The 18,346-nt window shown below is 38.6% G+C and overlaps 3 protein-coding genes across 7 annotated transcripts; 1 reads left to right on the plus strand and 2 right to left on the minus strand.

Moving 5' to 3' along the window:
* Nucleotides 1–833: 833 nt before the first annotated feature.
* On the minus strand, nucleotides 834–6,129 carry si:dkeyp-117b8.4 (uncharacterized). Of its 2 annotated transcripts, none has more exons than XM_058774756.1 (2): nucleotides 5,866–6,129; nucleotides 834–3,522 (listed from the first exon to the last, which is right to left on the minus strand). In XM_058774756.1, the coding sequence occupies exons 1-2, from the start codon at nucleotides 6,122–6,124 to the stop codon at nucleotides 845–847; spliced, it is 2,937 nt and encodes a 978-aa protein (XP_058630739.1). In that variant the 5' UTR covers nucleotides 6,125–6,129; the 3' UTR covers nucleotides 834–844. The 2 variants fall into 2 exon arrangements, with proteins under 2 accessions (XP_058630739.1, XP_058630740.1); XM_058774757.1 differs by lacking the exon at nucleotides 5,866–6,129 and adding an exon at nucleotides 4,738–4,884.
* On the plus strand, nucleotides 4,894–9,998 carry napaa (N-ethylmaleimide-sensitive factor attachment protein, alpha a). Of its 4 annotated transcripts, none has more exons than XM_058774763.1 (12): nucleotides 5,826–5,953; nucleotides 6,048–6,146; nucleotides 6,233–6,312; nucleotides 6,401–6,517; nucleotides 6,634–6,680; nucleotides 6,779–6,856; nucleotides 7,424–7,479; nucleotides 7,598–7,682; nucleotides 7,755–7,859; nucleotides 7,956–8,024; nucleotides 8,628–8,678; nucleotides 8,776–9,998. In XM_058774763.1, exons 3-12 carry the CDS (start codon nucleotides 6,285–6,287, stop codon nucleotides 8,875–8,877), a joined length of 738 nt encoding a protein of 245 aa, XP_058630746.1. In that variant the 5' UTR covers nucleotides 5,826–5,953; nucleotides 6,048–6,146; nucleotides 6,233–6,284; the 3' UTR covers nucleotides 8,878–9,998. The 4 variants fall into 4 exon arrangements, with proteins under 4 accessions (XP_058630748.1, XP_058630744.1, XP_058630746.1 ...); XM_058774762.1 differs by having other exon boundaries at nucleotides 6,048–6,129; XM_058774765.1 differs by lacking the exons at nucleotides 5,826–5,953; nucleotides 6,048–6,146 and adding an exon at nucleotides 4,894–5,001.
* rsph4a (radial spoke head component 4A) lies at nucleotides 6,863–18,002 on the minus strand. The gene is made up of 8 exons (XM_058774760.1): nucleotides 17,285–18,002; nucleotides 13,464–13,692; nucleotides 12,192–12,485; nucleotides 11,323–11,766; nucleotides 10,664–10,808; nucleotides 10,459–10,576; nucleotides 10,109–10,363; nucleotides 6,863–7,346 (listed from the first exon to the last, which is right to left on the minus strand). The coding sequence occupies exons 1-7, from the start codon at nucleotides 17,383–17,385 to the stop codon at nucleotides 10,138–10,140; spliced, it is 1,557 nt and encodes a 518-aa protein (XP_058630743.1). The 5' UTR covers nucleotides 17,386–18,002; the 3' UTR covers nucleotides 6,863–7,346; nucleotides 10,109–10,137.
* Between the last annotated feature and the right edge of the window lie 344 nt (nucleotides 18,003–18,346).

Genomic DNA, 18,346 nt, shown 5'->3' on the forward strand with positions numbered 1-18,346 from the left:
CATTTGAATGTACATATCCCCCATAAATATAAAGGAGGATGTGATAATGTTGAAATGCATGCATGAGGTTGACAGTGCATTCCATGTAATGCCTACAACACTGTGTAAAGTAACAATAATATTGTAACACTAACAGTATATGCTAAATGAATTAATACTACAACGGTTACTTTCTGGCCTGATATCTGTACAGCAGTGATTTCCTATGACCAAATCACAGCCGTGCTTATATTCAGAACAGCAGCATGATTGCTCATATTGTGTAAGTGTGTAATGCATCAGAGACAAGTTAAGAATGGAGTAAAACAGATTAAGGCAAAATTTAGTAAAACAGTATCTACATTAGTCACAAGACAATGACTAAATGAATCCTCAGACCTCTTAGAGACCAAAGACTAATATTAAATGAGTGTCACAAATTCCTTGTAAAAGGAATGTGTTATTTCAAAACCTATTTACATAGCAGTATAACTGTATTTATCGTAACCCTTGTGTCTAAAATAACTAGGTAACTAAAGGAGCTTATTGTGGGATGTGACAACTGTTCAAAGGCAACTTTTAATAAAATTTAAAAAAAACTAAAAAAAAAAAAACTGTTAAAGGGACACCCCCCCCCAAATATGAAAGTTCTGTCACCAATTACTCACCCACAAATTATTTCAAACCTTTATGAATTGCTTTCTTCTGTTGAACATAAAAGAATATATTTTGAAGAATGTGGTTAACGAAATAGCTGTGGTCCCCATTGACTTACATATTATTTTTTCTATAGGGTGACAGAGTTTATATTTTTGGGTGAACTATCCCTTTAACGTGACTTTGTACATATGTACATAAACAGTGATCATGACTCTTCCTCGGACACACGAACCTTACTTTCATAGGACACTAGAGTCTGGTAAAGACTTTCTCTGCTTTGGTTTCCACTGACACTGTTCCACTGCTCAATTTCACGTGCAGAGGAGCCACCTTTCAGCAGATCCACATAGTCAGTGTTCTGATGAAGAAACAAAATGTGGTCAAGGTGTTTAGACCCCAGTGTGGCCCTTCTTTGGGTCACTGGGGACTCCCTAGGGGCAAAGGCCCGATTTGCGGACACAGATGTTGCAGGGATGGACAAGTATTTCCGTGCCAGTCTGGCCACAGCAGGAAAGCGATGCTCCTTGTTGCGCCACCATTGCAGGGGTGAGAGGCTCCGTCGGCAAAGTGGCTCTGCTATATAATTCTCCAGCTGCTGGTGAATCTCGGGCATTCGCTCAGTAGGATCCTCGCCCAGAAGAATATCGTACATGCTCTGGGGGAGAGGACTCATCCGTATACGAGGCGTGAGCTGCAAATCTCCTCTCAGCGGCGAGGTCATACTGGTCCCGCTAGAACGTCTTTTACGTTCGTTAGCATTCTTGAAAGGTGATCCAACCTCAAGCGTGTTTTCATTGGCCTGTTCTGGAGACGACACGGCAACAGAGGGCTCGCTCGGCTGCAGCTCAACGCTGTCACCTTCCTCCGCTGATCTGACCGATTCTGGAGAATCTAAAGAAGCCATTGCAGGAATCGGCAAGGAATCGTCCAATCCAAAATCTGCAGGTTCTCCACGTTCATCCACAGCCTCTTCTATTTCCATTCTTTGTCTCCTCTCTCCATTCATTCCTTCATCGCTTCTGAAAGCCTGAACAGATAGCAGCTCTTTCACTTTGTCGTGCAACTTGCTGCGGGCATGTGGGCTGAGGAACCGCAACTCTTTAAAACGCGGGTCCAGAAACGAGGACAATACAGCAGAGCAGTCCAAAAGAGCATCTTCATCAGTCAGACTCCAGCGTTTGTCCATACCAGCACGAATTCTCTCCATAACTCCCCTCACCACTGGACAGGCGCACTCTGCAATTTTCTGTCCCAGGAGCCGAGACACTCCTTGCAGGCACGGCATTAGGGCTGAAATGGGTCCATTGATGTCCTCGCTCAAAAACGATGCAGCAATGCGAACCGTTTTGAGCACAGGAACCAGTTCATGTACAAGACGCCACTGGTGATCTGCCAGATTTGTTGCTACTTTTTGCTCCTCTAGGACAGAGCTTATTACCCACTTGAGCTCCAGCAGACTCTCACACATCTCAATGGCAGTGGTCCAGCGCTCTGGATCGTTCAAGACCAGGCATGCGGACTCTTTATTAACAGCCTCTGCTTTCTGGCTCAGTGCTGTAGAAGCATTCACATCGTGCTGGAAATGTAGGACGATGGCACGAGCATCTGCCAGAGCTTGTCTGACAGTCTCCACACAAAGTCCTTCCTGGACACAGAGTTTCAGGGCTTGTCCTGCACAAAGCAGTGGTGCCCATCCCTCTGGAAGATTACCTGGAGGAGGATGGCTGGGTCCAGCAAATTCTTGCTGATATTCCTGATCTATGGCCATATTCTCCTGCCCCCTGGACTCAGATCCACTGGGGGTGTCATGCACGACACAGAAAACAAAGTTCTCTGGAAGCTGGAACTCGGAGAGGACTGCTCTCAAAGTGTCCGCAAAGCTCGCTTGCCCTTTCTCAGAAGGGTTTCCTTTGAATTCTGCTATCGGTCGGGTCTCGAGCACACAACGAGCCAGGCGCCAGTGAGAGTCAACAAAATGCGCGCTGACTGTAAGGTAGTACTGACCGTCCCCATCTACCCCACAACCATCAACGGATCGCCAGTATTCGGTGCAGAGGGTCAGACAGTGAGAAGCTAGACTTGTCTGTAGATGCTGCTGAAGGCATTGCTTGAGGATGTGGTAGCGATGCCAAAGTAGACTGCCAAGTAGAGATGGAGAAGGCACGGGGTAGTTAGGCTCTAGGCAGCTCAGTAAGAGCTTGAACCCCCTTTCTTCCACCACAGACAACGGCTGAAGGTCTCTGAAGACCATTTCCAAGATAAGATCGGTCAACACCTCTGCTCGCTTGTTGCTGCAGGCCCTTGGGCCACTGCGGACACTGCTGCCTCCAGCAGTGCTGCTCATCTCCCCTGCAGGAAAATTATACATTAGGCAGCCTAAATCTGTTTCTTGGTGCACAATGGCATTTGAACTGGAAGCACCACTTCCTGCTGCACAATCAGGGGCATATGTTGTCCGAGCAGGTTTGGTCTCCACCATCTCAGCTGGCAGTATTTCTTCCTGCTCCTCTTTGACAGTAACGGGTAGCACTGGTTGAAATGGAGCATTGCCTGTGGTGTTACATCTGTTACCATGTAAAGAGGTCTGAATGTGAGAATGCAACGCTGCAGGAGTGGGGATGCCTGCTTTGTTGTGAGGGGGAACTGCTCCTTCCCGAATGCTGTGTTTGCGTCCTAAGTGTTCTCTCATGGACGTAGTGCTGTTGTGAAAGGAAAGCTGCCTCTTACAGTGGTTGCACTCAACACGATGCAGACTTAACTGTGTGTAGTGGTTCCACACTTTTGACGTGCGGCGATCAGAAAATGGCAAAAAACGCTGCATTCTTCGACGTAGAATTTGACCGTTGTGACTTCCAGGATGCCTTTGAGGTGGGAGATCCATGTCTGTGGTGAAAGAGAAATTTTTAAAATGTATTTTTTTGAGTGCATGTCATTGAAGTACAACATGATTACACAGGAACTTATGTAATTATGCAACTAGCACACTTACAGTTAAATTTACTTTGTAATGAAAAAGATGTGATAAAATCTTTAATCCTAAATCCTTAACATGATGAATCTCAAAGAGTTTTTGTAACATATGCGTTTTCATAAAAATAATAAGTCCATGGTTACAATGAGGTCCTTGCAAACTTGTTTACTGGGGTCAACAGAATGTCACAATTGTACAGAAACCCCAGTGCTGTACACAATATTTGTAAATCCAAAGGAATAGCATTATCAGCACTGTCTTCTTGTTTATATTCTGACTTAACTGTAACATTTTTTTAATGCTGTGACGTACTCACAAAGAGCTTTTCTAATATTTTGTCTTGAAGTGTCTCACCTCACCTGTCCAAGTCACTGCACAAATTAGTTCTCGTAATCATTTTTATGTGTGTGTGTTAAAGAGAGAAAGAAATAGAATCTACTAAACCATTAAAGAAAATGTCTAGCTAAAACATACATTGCGTATTTTGTGTTCACTGTAAAAATTATGTCACAATTAAGATGTTTTTGCAGCTAAAATATAGCTTTCAATGTGCAGTTTGTTTTTAATCCAAAATACCTAAACTACTACTCCACTATTTGTTTTGTCTCAGATGTGGTCAGTTGAATAACACTGTCACATAACCTAAATGCAACATAGTGAAATGCTATAAAAGCGCAATTGTACAATGAGGGAAAGGTGAATTTTGATATTTTTGATTCTGTAACTTGACACTATTTCATAAGTTTATCACCTTTTGGTTTATTTGACATTTATATCAAAAGGTCCGGCAGTGTGTGAAATTATTTTAACACGACAAATATACCATCCATGCAGTATCTTATGTTGTTATTATTTGTAGTACTTTATAAAAACTGTTTAAATAATAATTATATCAGAAAACGGTTGTAAATGTTGAACAAAATAAAGTATAGCATGTCACACAGCGGAACAATCAAATCTTTTTTTTTTTTTTTTTCGCGGGAATATTTACAACAAATACTAAGATTTGTATTAAGAGACTAACTCCATGTCAGGCACAGCTCTCTCTTGCTCGTTACACGAGCGTTTAGCCAGAGAACAATAACCATGCAATATGATACTAATGAAACAATTCCGCTATTATTTACATCAAACGTCACTGGATGTTCTTCCGGGCGAGCAAAAGGGCCATTACTGTTTCATCCGCTTCCAGCTCGTGTGCTACCACCAATAAACAGTACACGCTTCCGCAATGCTGACTTATATAACTAATTTATTTTCTCGTCGAAAAATAAATAGTACCTTACTAATAACATTTAAAAAAAAAAAATCTCAGAATTCCTGCAGACCCTCCGCTCGCTTGCGACCTGCACACTGGATGTGCTTGGCGCGGTGGCCGCTAGGGAACCAGGGTAAGTGTTACACTGTCAAGAGAAACGAAAAATGTACACCAGTCGCGTTTATATACATCATAACTGCTCGACTCTGCTTGTGTATTTATGATATAATAATTGTGACAATTGTAAATATGCAATTATTAACGCATAACTACTAATACGTAATAATGTAGAAACCACAGTTCGCTTATTTTGAAAACAAGTATTTTGCGACAACCCCCACAGTCTTAGCGAATTTACTTCCGATTTCCGCATGATGTGTCAATAAAACAAATAACTTCATTTCAGGCGAAGTGAATGGGATATTGCTTGGATATCATTCCCTACAGTCTGGCTCAAATTTAATCCGACAAAATGGATTATTCTGGAAAAGAAAAGGAGGCTATGGCCATCATGGCTGAGGCAGACAAGAAAATGAAAACGTCACATTCGTTATTCGGATCGTTTTTTGGGTAAATCCATAAATTACGTTTTTCGCACCTCTGCAATATTGAATGTGCAAATCTTGAACACTACAGTCTAATAAAAACACTAGGTGTCAAATACAACTCGTTTGCAACAAGCAATGTTAAAATATAATTTGAATTAACAAATGTAAACTATAAGCAATGCTTTAGTAGCTGCATTATTTATAATACAATGTTGTTCGCATATAGCTGTCATAAATCTACCAGAGTTTATTTTTCCAGATCGCACAAAAGTGAAATCAGTCAGTTAGCCGAGTAGCATCGCACTGCACGTATAAAGCGTCATAATAAACAGAGTTGCGCGCGCTGGATGTCGCGCTTCCCTCTCGCCTTCATTCATATGCAACTCAAAACTAATGCGCACTGAGACATATGGCTCCTTTTGTCTCGATTTAACACTTTTGAAACTCACCCATGTTGCCTTCGTTGGCCTCTTCCGTGCATAGTCTCTCGCCGCCGTTTGTTACAGTGGGGATGTTGAGTCGATGTTTCACTCTGAGGTGTTTTATCATATTGGCTGTATTTGAAGAGAACTTAAAGTTCGTCTTGCACAACCTGCAGTAAACTGTGGCATTGCTCTCATTTTTGATGTAGTACTTCCAGGCTACAGAGCAATATCGGGCCTGTGTTTTCGCACTGATTTCTGACTCCTCTTGCTTCATGTTGGCCATATCAGGTCTGGAAACACGTTGTGTGAGTGCAGGCGAACGCTGCTAATAGCGCCTCCTATCGGTTCCAGTGAAATGAATGAACCTCTCCCTTGCTTTTGTTCATTCTAGGAGTTCCTCCAAGGTCGAGGAGGCCTGTGACTTGTACGTGAGAGCTGCCAACATGTTCAAGATGGCAAAGAACTGGAATGGTAGGACACATAGCAACTTTTCACCATAATATGAGGGTGTTGAATAAGCACGTGTCATTTGTATTGCTGCGTTGTTCCTCTGTTTAAGCTGCAGGAGATGCCTTCTGCAAAGCTGCACAGCTGCATTTACAGGTGCAAAGCAAGCACAACGCAGCCGTAAACTTTCTTGATGCTGGCAATGCGTTCAAAAAGGCTGATCCTCAAGGTACAACTCACATTGTTACTTTTACATCATAAGCAATCAAAATCTCTCAGTATGTAGTTGTCTGTAATTCAAAAGAAGGAATTCTGTTATGGCTCTTCTGCAACTTTTCTACACAGAGGGCATAAGCTGTTTCTGTCAGGCCATTGACATCTACTCCGACATGGTGAGAAAAATTAAGTCTTATTTAAGCATTCAAATACAATTCAACATGATAATACACTTTTCTGATTTGGGATTTTTCTTACAAATCTGTTTCCACAGGGACGTTTCAACATTGCAGCGAAACAACATATATCTATTGCTGAAATCTATGAATCTGAGTTATTGGACATAGATAAAGTAAGTGGGAAGAGATCTATTTATGTAAAGGTACATATTTATCAATAAGTGGCTCAGATCAATATCGACAGTAGGAGTATAAAAATACACTACTTCTCAAACGCCTGCGATCAGTAAGATATGAAATGAATACTTTTATTCAGAAAGGATGAATTAAATTGATCAAAATTAAAAGTAAATATGTGTATGTTACAAAAGATAAGGCTAAATGCTCTTAAGTTACTGTTCATCACAGTGCTGGCAAAATTAGGATTTCCAGAAAGCAGCACAACTGTTTTCAACATGGATAATAATAATAATACATGTTTCTTGAGCAGCAAATCAGCTTGATTTCTGAAGGACCATGTGATGCTGAAGACTCGAGTTGTGGCTGCTGAAAATTCAGCTTTGCAAATCACATTTTAAAATGCATTAAAATAGTTATTTTACATTGAAGTAATGTTTTCATTGCATCCAGATGATACCATAATGACCAAAATAAGAGCCCCCTCTGAAAGAAAGTGAAAGAAAGACAATGTTAAATTGCTGTTATTTGTGCACAGAATACTTATGTTTATTTGTTTACAGGCCATTGCTCATTATGAACAGGCAGCAGATTATTACAAAGGGGAGGAGTCCACCAGGTACTCTTTATCAGAAATGTTGTAGAACAATTTAAGTTTGAGCACAAAAGCTGTGTTGTAATTAAAAAATTGAATTTAGTATTATTAAACTAAATGAACTCTCTTTCTCTCTCTTTAGTGCAGCCAACAAATGTCTTCTCAAAGTGGCAACCTATGCGGCTCAGATGGAGCAGTACCAGAAAGCCACTGAAATATTTGAGCAGGTCTGTGTTATTTGATCTTCTGTCAAAAACCTGTGTTCATTTGTCATGTTGACTGGCATGTTTTCTGCTCAGATCGGGACTTACTCCATGGACACTACTTTGCTGAAGTATGGTGCTAAAGACCATTTCTTCAAAGCAGCTCTGTGTCACTTCTGTGTGGATATGCTCAACTGCAAGGTGACTGATTTCCTCCCTTTCCAATCTGAAAACATTTACAATGACCTATATGTAACTTTCCGCTTTCTCTTTATTTAACCCTTTTCTCTTCAATAGCTGGCTGTACAGAAGTATGAGGAAATGTATCCAGCCTTCTCAGATGCTAGAGAGTGCAAACTTCTTAAGGTTGGAGTCTTTCTTGCCAATACATTTAGTTACTTACTAAATTACTAGTTTCTTCTATAGAACAGAATTGTGATCTCAGATTCATGGTCAACATCCACTGAGACTGAAGGTGGATGTATTGCACAAATCCTTATCTTTTAGCTTTGCATTGTCTCTATTTATTGTCTTATTATTTTGTATTTTATACACTAACGAAAGGTTGCAGTTGGTAAGATTTTTTTTAATGCAGTTAAAAAAACAGTAATATTGTGAAATATTATTATAATGTAAAATAAATGTTTTCTATTTTAATGCATTTATTCCTGTGATGGCAAAGCTGAATTTCTTCAGTCTTCCATTATTTCAGTGTCTTCAGAGTCACATGATCCTTCAGATCTGATTTTTAGGTGGAAACCATTATAGTTTTTTTTATGTTTCAACAGATTTTTTGTAATAATGTGAGTCTTTACTGATACTTTTGATCAATGGTTCCTTTCTGAGTAAATGTATTAATTACTTTACATAAAAATCTTACCAACCCCAAACTTTTGAACTAGTAGTTCAGAGTCCTTGAACATTTTGTGAGACTTACAAAGTAATCAATCACAATTTCACTCTAAACAGAAACTTCTTGATGCACATGAAGAGCAGAATATTGATGCATATGCTGATGCAGTAAGTTCTCTTAGTACATTGTTTCATAATTCCCTGCACACATTTTAACTTTGGTAGTTCATTCATGAATTACTCCATCTTTCTTTAATTTCATTAGGTAAGGGAATTTGACTCCATCACCAGGCTTGATCAGTGGCAGACCACTATGTTACTAAGAATCAAGAAGACCATTCAGGACGAGGAGAATGACCTTCGCTAATGTGAAGTCATGATTCCAAGCTCTTTTCCTATTCTCCCATTCTTCCTCTCAGTTAACAGTGATTCCTTTCTTACCGTGTTTATCATTCATTCATATATGTGAAAATGAAGGTCACGTGCGCATTATGCACATCCCAAATCCTACTAAACTTTACTTTTATCCCAAAGAACACTGTGAAGTCTTCTAGAATGACACTGGGTAGAATTTCTGTTACAAGCTATGACCACAATGTTCCTTTGTTGTAAATGCAACTCCTCGTAAATCTGAATATTTTAAGTGTTACCATTTGCGTTCATGCTTGTGCAGCTTCAGTAGTTGCTTTATTTATTATTCTTTTATTGATGGTTGTAAATGATCATTTGATTTTCACTTGTTACTGACCAAGTCACAAGGCTTGTATATGTCAATATTTATTAGTAGTATTTATAAGTGAAGATAATTCTAGATTTGTGCAAAATTCTATAATCGTGATGATCAGCTGAAACAGTACTAATTGCTATCTTCTTGCTTTCCTCTATGGAAGTAATTTTCTTCAGTTAGATCTTAAATGAAATGAACTTAGCTTAAATTATTATAAATGTAGCTTAAATTATTTTCTTATTTGTACCAACGCAAGAAGAGTGAATTTGCATGATGGTTATGTATTTTGCAGGACTCTAGGATGTGAGGATTTATCAGTCTTCTTTCCACTGAAGGTGGACTGGTTAACTGTGCAATGAGGAACCAGCTTGGCATGAAAATGTTTTAGTTCTTATTAAGCTAATTTCAGCCAAGTTTAATTTATTGATGTATTACAATAGGCTCATAATTATAAGTCATACTGTTTGTTATCTAAAATTAACCTGAATTAATAAGCTTCTTCTTAAGTTATTACTTTCTGCAATTCAGTGCTTTTTTCGTGTTGACAATTTCATCTACATGTTCGGATGTTTATGACTAGTCAAGAACCAATACAGGAACTTAAGCATGGAAAAAGCATGGCAGAAGCTTAACGTAACACAAAAAAAAATGAAGTGTAACACAAAGAATAATGTTTGGAGGCAAGCAGTGGAAGCATGCATTAATTCATCAAAACCTATGTTAAACTTATTTAAAAAGCTAATAAATAATTTGATTCCCTCCATTTTTGTTGAGTATTCATATTTCAATGATGTGTGCATACATACAAAGACAAATGGATTGTTTAAGGAACTTCACATATAAACCTTTAAGCATCTGACCATCAACACACCTTCTGAAGCAGGTTTATTTTTGTCTGTTTTAATCATCCTCCTCCTCATCTTCCAGATCCTCTGTCTCATCCAGGGCTGCCGTCTGCTCCTCCAGGGCAGCTTTCAAAGCCTGTTCTTCCTCCACACTAGGGTCCAGGGCCTCTGTGATTTCAGGCCCACTGGGGTACTCATTTTGGGGCGGTGGAAGAATGGTTGGGGTGTATGCCTCTCCGATATATTTCATCCCCCAACCAATGTATACATTTCCAAACTTCCTGAGAGGGGGCAAAAGAATGGCTTGACTGAAAAAGCATCAGTTTGATAGAAATTGTTGGGACAGGCTGTACATTTTGACAAGCAAGGTTCTTACCTGCCACTAGCATAAGCATAAGCTCCAGGCCAGAGGTTGGAGCGCAGCACAGCGATGGCAAACTGAGGAATGAGGTTAGAGGAGATCATGGAGCTCCAAGGTGGGGTGTCAGTAATCTCTGTGGACAGAACATATTCTGCATTAGAGTTCAACATTTAAACTGTGCTGGAGGTGTTTAATTTAAATGTTATGCAGTGTGACTGACTTGCATCCTCAGACAGAGGTGTCAGAAGAGGAGGCCCGACTTCTGGCTCCGGCTCATCAGGTTCCTCCTCCTTCTCTTCCTCCTCGGCATCTTCATCCACGTCATCCGCAGACTTCTTGGTTACATTTACCCACACACAGCGGCCCTAACATTCACACATGTACACTACTTTACAAATGTCTAAAATGTTAAATTTTTCACCAAAAAATATGGTTATTATTGATATTTTTGCTTTAGTGTGCCACTAGGAAATCAGAAGTGATAATGAAAATTCTGTCATTATTTACTCACCCTCATGCCATTCAAAACCTGTATGACTTTTCTTTGTTGATATTTTTAAGAATGTTTGGTTACCATTATGATTAGACTCATTATATGACAAAAAAATACAATGGATGTTAATAGAAACCAAAACTGTTTGGTTATCAACATTCTTAAAAACATCTTGTTTTGTGTTCCACAGAAGAAAGAAAGTCATACAGGTTTGGAATGACATGAGGGTGAGTAAATAATGGCAGAATTTTCATTTTTGGTGGACTGTTACTTTAATTTTAATAATTCAGTTAAATTTTTGTATGCACAAGAGTCTGATAACAGACGTATGATCCACACAGGCATTTTAAAGCAGATTAATTCCCAGCTTGCTGTCTGTTTCTTACCTGTGTAAGTATATGCTGTATATGATGGACCCATAGATTCAGAGACTCGGCCATCTCATTTACATGGATGCCCTCAAAGTTAGGATTCTCCTCATAGCTGTCTCGCAGTGCATCATCTTCACCTTCATCCTCCCCAAACTGATAGAATCCCAGAGGACTGATGTGCGTGCCCGCTGAGATCCGTGCGATCTGGGCACGCAGGTAGTTGGTCTCATTGCCAGGAAAGGGAGGATAACTCAAAACAGGAGCATCAAGCCTGCCTGTGAAGAACCTGCGGATCTGGCGTGCTACTGTAATCTGAGCAGGGGTGACCATCGGCAGTCTGACCCACGGCATGCCGGGCTCTTGACACACAAAATAAGTGTATTTGTTGACACCGGTGTGATTTTCTTCCTTCGGCACTGGTGGAGGTGGCTTGTACGTCGATTTGGGGGGAGGATCAGCCTGCAAGTAAAGTGCAATCATTTTTGTGAAGTTTGAACGCACATCTGTCTTCATTCATATTTATTCCCTTTAAGAAGCAGTCACATTTACCATTGTTTGGCAAAATTTTGTGGATGAAATTTTCAATTCAATAGGGTTTCACATGAGGGTTAAAAAGTTACCCACACAAATTTTGCTCATGTTCAAGTTTGTCATGAATTCAATGCAAAAAGACTTTTCACTTTCAAACCAAAGTCTGTTCTTTAAGGTCTGTTGTTTAACAATGCAAATTCCTATGAACTCGAAAATTAGCAAAATCTGCATAGGGAAATCTTTCACCCTCATGCGAAACTCCAGATTGGACAGATTCCTATTGAAATCAGAACAGCAGCAGAAATTTATCGAGCAACAGTAAATGTGACCGCACCTTTACTCCAAAAACTTACAGCTTCCACAAGCTCCGTTTCATCCTTGTCCTCTTCCTCCCTGTCCTCATCCTCATGTGTCTGTTCTGTCTCCTCCTCCTCTCCTTCACCATCTCTGAATTCCCCCTCAGCCACCAGGTAGTTGCCCTGTGTGCCGAGGATCTTGCCCCAGAATCGACAGCGCAGGAGACACTGTGAGTCCACCAGCTGTTTCAAAGCCAGAAAGACTCTCTGCATCTCCTCTCTCCCCAGACCCACACCAGCTTGCTCAAAGAAGAACGCAAGTTCTGCAACATTCGGTAAAGGAGACTCCACCTGGAAATGATACAGAACACTGTATTACAGAAACTGTTACTGTATTGTACTAAACTGCCCATAGGAGCCACCACAACACTGGCCATCTACAGTTGTCCTGAAGTAAAAGTATTTGAACCTTAAAGAGATAGTCCACCCAAATATATTTTACTCACCCTCATGTTGTTCCAAACCCTTAAGACTTTTGTCACTCTTTGAAACATAAATTACAATATTATTAATGAAACTTGAGTGGTCTCTGTCTCTCCACTGAACGTCCAGGTAACCAAAACTTATAAGATCCAACATACAGTGTCTTAAATTGAATCCATATGAACTGAGCGGTTTAATCCAAGTCTTGTAAGGAGATATGATTGCTCTATGATTAACAGATTTATTTAGGCTTTTATTTACAAATGAAACAATGATCAACACACCTACATAGAGCACATCACATATTGTAAACACAGATGCTCAAAGTTTCCATGTTTACCATGTGATGCACTCTATGCATGTGTGTTTATATGTGATGAATAGAAGCCTGAATTAAATCAATTCTCTTCACAAATCTTGGATTAAAGCACTCAGTTCATATGGATTCATTTATGACTTTATGACCTTTTTGGATCTTCTAAGTTTTGGTTACCTGGACTTTCAATGGAGGGACAGAAATCTCTCGGGTTTCATTCAAATATCTTAGTTTGTGTTTTAAAAAATGACCAGAGTCTTAAGGGTATGGAACGATATGAGGGTGAGTAAATTATGACAGAATTTTCATTTTTGGATGAACCATCCCTCACTCCAAAATCTCTGAATATGATAGCATTAGATAAAGAAACATCAAAACAAGTTGCATTGTTGTAAAGAAAGATAGCACAAGCACACATTCAAGTATTTCACACACACACACACACACACAAAGTTTTGTTAGTTTTTAAATTTTGAAAAATAAAAAACATTACATGGAGCCCCAGGAGCAGGACCAACATGCTCTCTTACCAAATCTTCCTCATGATCACCTTCATCAACGACCACACGCGTAAAGAGCGCCTTCTGTTGCTCGGCCAGTAACAGAGCTGCGGAGGAGGACGGACTGTCTCGCAAGGTGTCCTGCTTCTCCTGAAGTATATTTCCTTTCAGCTCGCAACTCATGTCCTCTATTACATCGACTGCGTTCTCTGGAAGCTCATCCATAACTTTGGTTAACAGTCGCACAAGGTGGTCATAGCTGGACGAAGAGGTTCAAGTGCATCAGAATTCAGCACATTTCAGCCATGACCATTTTTTGCTAAACATTGCTGCTATTGGATAGAGTCCTTGTCATAATGTCATACATTGTCATAATGTTTGTAACCAATTTAGGAAATGTTCTGTACATTTTTCCTCCAAACTTAAGCAACATCCTTATATTTTGCAATAGCTTTTGTAAACTATAGCGAACAATAAAATCAGACTGCTAGACAAACAAAGACCAGACAAAGCTAGATTTAATGCATTACAGTTTTTATCAATTGTTTAAACACATTTCTTGAAATTATGCCTCTTTTTTGCAAAACTCTAAACCTATCAATCCATAACTTCTAACTCAATTCCCCAAACTTCCTATTTTCAGGTCAAAATGAAGCTCTCCACTCAAAACAACTCAATCTTACTGAAAAACCAAACTTTGCTCTCAGACATGACACACAAACAAACACTCAAAACACACACACACACACACACACACTACAACACACTTTTACACACTGATGAGATAAATTCAAAACAATACTACAAAAACCGGTAATAAGTGTTGCTTGTGGTACTCCCCAAGTGTTTTATTTCTTAATTTATTGTACTGTAGAGTACAGTACAATACAGCAAACAACAACAAAAATAATTATTCTGCCCCAGCATCCAGTCTTTGGTCTGGAACAGGCCAAAGAACCTCTTCAACATCACAGGCTATACCGGCCCTGGCCAGGCAGCGGGGGTAAAATCCTCTTGCATGCCTGATCCAACCCTGGCACGCATCAACTAAAATATCCGAGACTGCTTGTCTTCTTGCCCTTCCTCTTTCTCCTCCTCCTCTCCCTACTCCCTCTCCACCTCCTACGCTTCCTCTTCCTTCATTTCTTTCTCCACTCCCTACTCCTCCTTCTCCTCCTCCTCCTCTGTGGTGTCCTTAACCTCTTCCTTCACGTCTCTCTGGATCCATTGTTTCAAACCTGACTACAGTTTTTCTCAGTTGCTTTGGTGCATTTCTCGAATCATCCTTACTGTAATATTTGCAAAGAAATATGTGCATTTCTCAAAACAATTCGTACAAACAGCACCACACAATGGATTTCCTGCAAAAGCCTGTAACCTACTCAAGATCCTTAGTTCATCTCTCAAATGTATTTGTCAATGAACATATGTGACCCTGGACCACAAAACCAGTCTTAAGTGTCAATTTTTTTCCAAATTGAGATTTATACATCATCTGAAAGCTGATAAATAAGCTTTCAATTGATGTATGGTTTGTTATGATCAAACAATATTTGGCTGAGATACAACTATTTGAAAATCTGGAATCTGAGGGTGCAAAAAAAATCTAAATATTGAGAAAATCGCCTTTAAAGTTGTCCAAATTAATTCTTAGCAATGCATATTACTAATCAAAAACGACATTTTGATATATTTACAGTAGTAAATTTACTAAATATCTTCATAGAATATGATCTTTACTTAATATACTAATGATTTTTGGCATAAAAGAAAAATCAATAATTTTGACCCATACAGTGTATTTTTGGCTATTGCTACAAATATACCCCAGCGACTTAAGACTGGTTTTGTGGTCCAGGGTCACATATCAGTGCCATCTGAATTAAAAGTCCTTGTGTCATTGCTCACAAACAAAATGCAAAACGCTTAGTCATGCTGTCAATATAACACTGCACTCTGTTAGTATTACCTGCTGTAAACTATGGCAACAGTTTGGATGAGAGTTACTGTACTGAAATGCAGAAGGTTGCACTTCTTATGTATGCAATATTTATAATAATTACATAATTACTGTATTTGGGATATTGATTGAAAAAGTTGATTGAACTGTGATTCACAGTTACACTTTTACTAGTGGTCTGACCAAAAACAAAAAACAAACAAAACAAAACAAAAAAACATCATTACGTCATTGTGAAATAGAAAAGAAAAAGAAATATGGGCACAAAAGGCGAAAATAAAAATTAGTAAGTCCACTGTCAGAACTCTTGTGTTGTCCTCTATCTATATGTGACCCCGGACCACAAAACCAGTCTTAAGTGTCAATTTTTTGAAATTGAGATTTATACATAATATGAAAGCTGAATAAATAAGCTTTCCATTGATGTATAGTTTGTTAGGTTCGGACAATATGTGGCCGATACAACTATTTGAAAATCTGGAATCTGAGGGTGCAAAAAAAATCTAAATATTGAGAAAATCGCCTTTAAAGTTGTTCAAATGAAGTTCTTAGCAATGCATATTACTAATCAAAAATGAAGTTTTGATATATTTACAGTAGTAAATTTACAAAATATCTTCATGGAACATGATCTTTACTTAATATTCTAATCATTTTTGGCATAAAAGAAAAATTGATAATTTTGACCCATACAGTGTATTTTTGGCTATTGCTAGAAATATACCCCAGTGACTTAAGACTGGTTTTGTGGTCCAGGGTCACATATATGCTTTCCAATTGAAGGTTCATGAGATGTACCTTTGAGCTATTTCAGAGAACTGGTTTTTCATTGGTTGATCTATATTCTCTTCATTAGTGAAAGTCAAGATTCGCTTGAACAATTCATGGCAAATTTATTAAAAGTCTAATAGAAATGTGTAGAAAATATGCTTGACAGTTTATGACAACTAGATCAACCATTTTGCATTTACTGTAATGACTTACGATGAACTAATGACTTAAGGTTTTGAGGGGAAAGACTACTGCACAGAGAACTATATAATACATTATGAGCAACATGACAAAAGTAACTGATGAATGATGTAGGAAACCGCAGACAAATGTACATAATCAGTTGCATGAATGTACCGAAACAATCGCAACTTGTTCAAAAGAATGAGAAACATTTTATGGTGTGCACAAGTGACTAGATGGAGGTTGAACAAGTAGTTTTGAGAATTTCATTTCTGATCTGAGAAATGCACCAAAGCCACTGAGAAACCTGTAAGCTGACTTTGGCCCTTTTATCTCCATCAAAGCTTCTGGTTGGTGTGTGATAAATTTTGACTCCTGGAGTTTCCACTTGGGTAATTGTGTGCTATTTGAGCTCAAACTTTGCAGACTTGAGTGAACAATATTGAATGCTGGTGCTTTCTAAATGACCACATGGTGTAAGCACTGAGAAATGTAGGGATTTGTGTGTAGAGTTTTGCAGTAACAGTTCACCCAATCTGACTCATGTGTCAAAGCAGGGGAATAGTGTTTATAGTTTAGGGAAATGGGTGTGCTTTTTGAAAAATGGCGTTATGGTTTTGAAATTTTAGTTCAAAAGCCTGGTTAGTGTTTTAGCAATCGAGAAAAACTGTAACTGTGCAAAGATAAATGCAAGTTGGGGCATGTCGTCACAGGGTTTTTCAAGTGTTAATAAACAGCATGTTCCCATTGTGACAACTCGCATACTTTTTATTTGTAATGTGTTTCGAGCTTGTTCATTGTCTTCCAATCAATGTCCTTTATATACGACCGGTTAAGATATATAACTGTACTTTAATAATAAATTAATAATAACTTAAAAATGAATACTAGGACTATAATACTCTATGAAGCTAATGTGGTGATGCAAGCTACTTACAGGTTGAGGTTTGTTTTTGTGCTGTTCTTCATCATGAAAGCTTTAAAACGCGCCGCAGCCTGCAGTCTCTCATTGTTCACCGCTTCCTCGGTCATCTCCATTTTATTAAAACTTACAAACCGTCGCCGAATAATTAAAATTGTATATTTTTTCAGCCTTTATTCTTATGGCAAATCATCAAACCGGCTTAGCACAGACATCAGCGCATTTCCCGCAGCTCACTTCCGTTGCTATGGACTCAGCAGTGTAACTACAACAAACTTGTTGCCTGGCAGCGTCTTTGTTCTGAGGGCTCAAAAATTATACTCAAGTGAAAGTACAGATACTCGGTAAAAAATTTTACTCAATTAAAATACAAGTATCTCTGGTCAAAAACATACTTGAGTAAAAGGGAAAAAGTACAACTTTAAATTCAAGTATTAAACTCAAGTTTTAAAAAGTAGAAGTAACCTGGCAAAAAATAAATAATATGATGGTTCATCATATTGAACCATCTTCTCAATGCAAAGTGAAATTGCTTATAAATGAACTGAATCAAATGTTTTGACATAAGGTTTGATTAAAAGGAGAAAATAAAATGCAATGACAATAGCAAACACATCTATCTGCAACAACAACAATTGAAATGCAGCTCAGTGGAACACAAAAGGAAATCCATAATTTTACACCTTAATGCCATCCCATCTGTATACGACTTTCTTTCTTCAGATGAACACGAAGTTTCAGAAAAAAATAATCTAGTTAAATTTAACCAGTTTAAAAAAAATAATACAAATCTTTCTGCATATAATGCAAGTGTATGGCATGTGCAAAGATGATTCTTCAAAAACTACACAAAGAGAAGACAACAGTAACCCATATAACCCCTACTGATTTCTTCTGAAGTGGAACAATAGGCCCGTGTAAGAAACATACAAATACCTTCTTCTTCTTTTTTTTTACCGTAGAGTTCACTTTGTGTGGTTTTTGAAGTGATCCCGTACACTTGCATTATATGCACTAAAAATCTTTGTGTTGATCTGAAGAAAGTAATATACATCTGGGATGGCATGAGGGTGAGTA

Source organism: Onychostoma macrolepis, chromosome 05, assembly GCF_012432095.1.
Source record: "Onychostoma macrolepis isolate SWU-2019 chromosome 05, ASM1243209v1, whole genome shotgun sequence".
In the NCBI taxonomy this organism is placed as follows: Eukaryota; Metazoa; Chordata; class Actinopteri; order Cypriniformes; family Cyprinidae; genus Onychostoma; species Onychostoma macrolepis.

Excerpts from the sequence above, each read along its gene's own strand:
- si:dkeyp-117b8.4 (XM_058774756.1), bottom strand. The coding sequence starts at position 6,124 with ATGGCCAACATGAAGCAAGAGGAGTCAGAAATCAGTGCGAAAACACAG. Across the intron at positions 3,523-5,865 it reads GGCCAACGAAGGCAACATGG|ACATGGATCTCCCACCTCAA; the intron begins GTGAGTTTCAAA and ends CTTTCACCACAG.
- rsph4a (XM_058774760.1), bottom strand. The coding sequence starts at position 17,385 with ATGGAGATGACCGAGGAAGCGGTGAACAATGAGAGACTGCAGGCTGCG. Across the intron at positions 13,693-17,284 it reads ACAAAAACAAACCTCAACCT|CTATGACCACCTTGTGCGAC; the intron begins GTAAGTAGCTTG and ends CTCTTCGTCCAG. Across the intron at positions 10,809-11,322 it reads TACAGCATATACTTACACAG|GGCCGCTGTGTGTGGGTAAA; the intron begins GTAAGAAACAGA and ends TGTGAATGTTAG.
- napaa (XM_058774761.1), top strand. The coding sequence starts at position 5,341 with ATGGATTATTCTGGAAAAGAAAAGGAGGCTATGGCCATCATGGCTGAG. Across the intron at positions 6,518-6,633 it reads CAAAAAGGCTGATCCTCAAG|AGGGCATAAGCTGTTTCTGT; the intron begins GTACAACTCACA and ends TTTTCTACACAG. Across the intron at positions 7,860-7,955 it reads TGGATATGCTCAACTGCAAG|CTGGCTGTACAGAAGTATGA; the intron begins GTGACTGATTTC and ends TCTCTTCAATAG.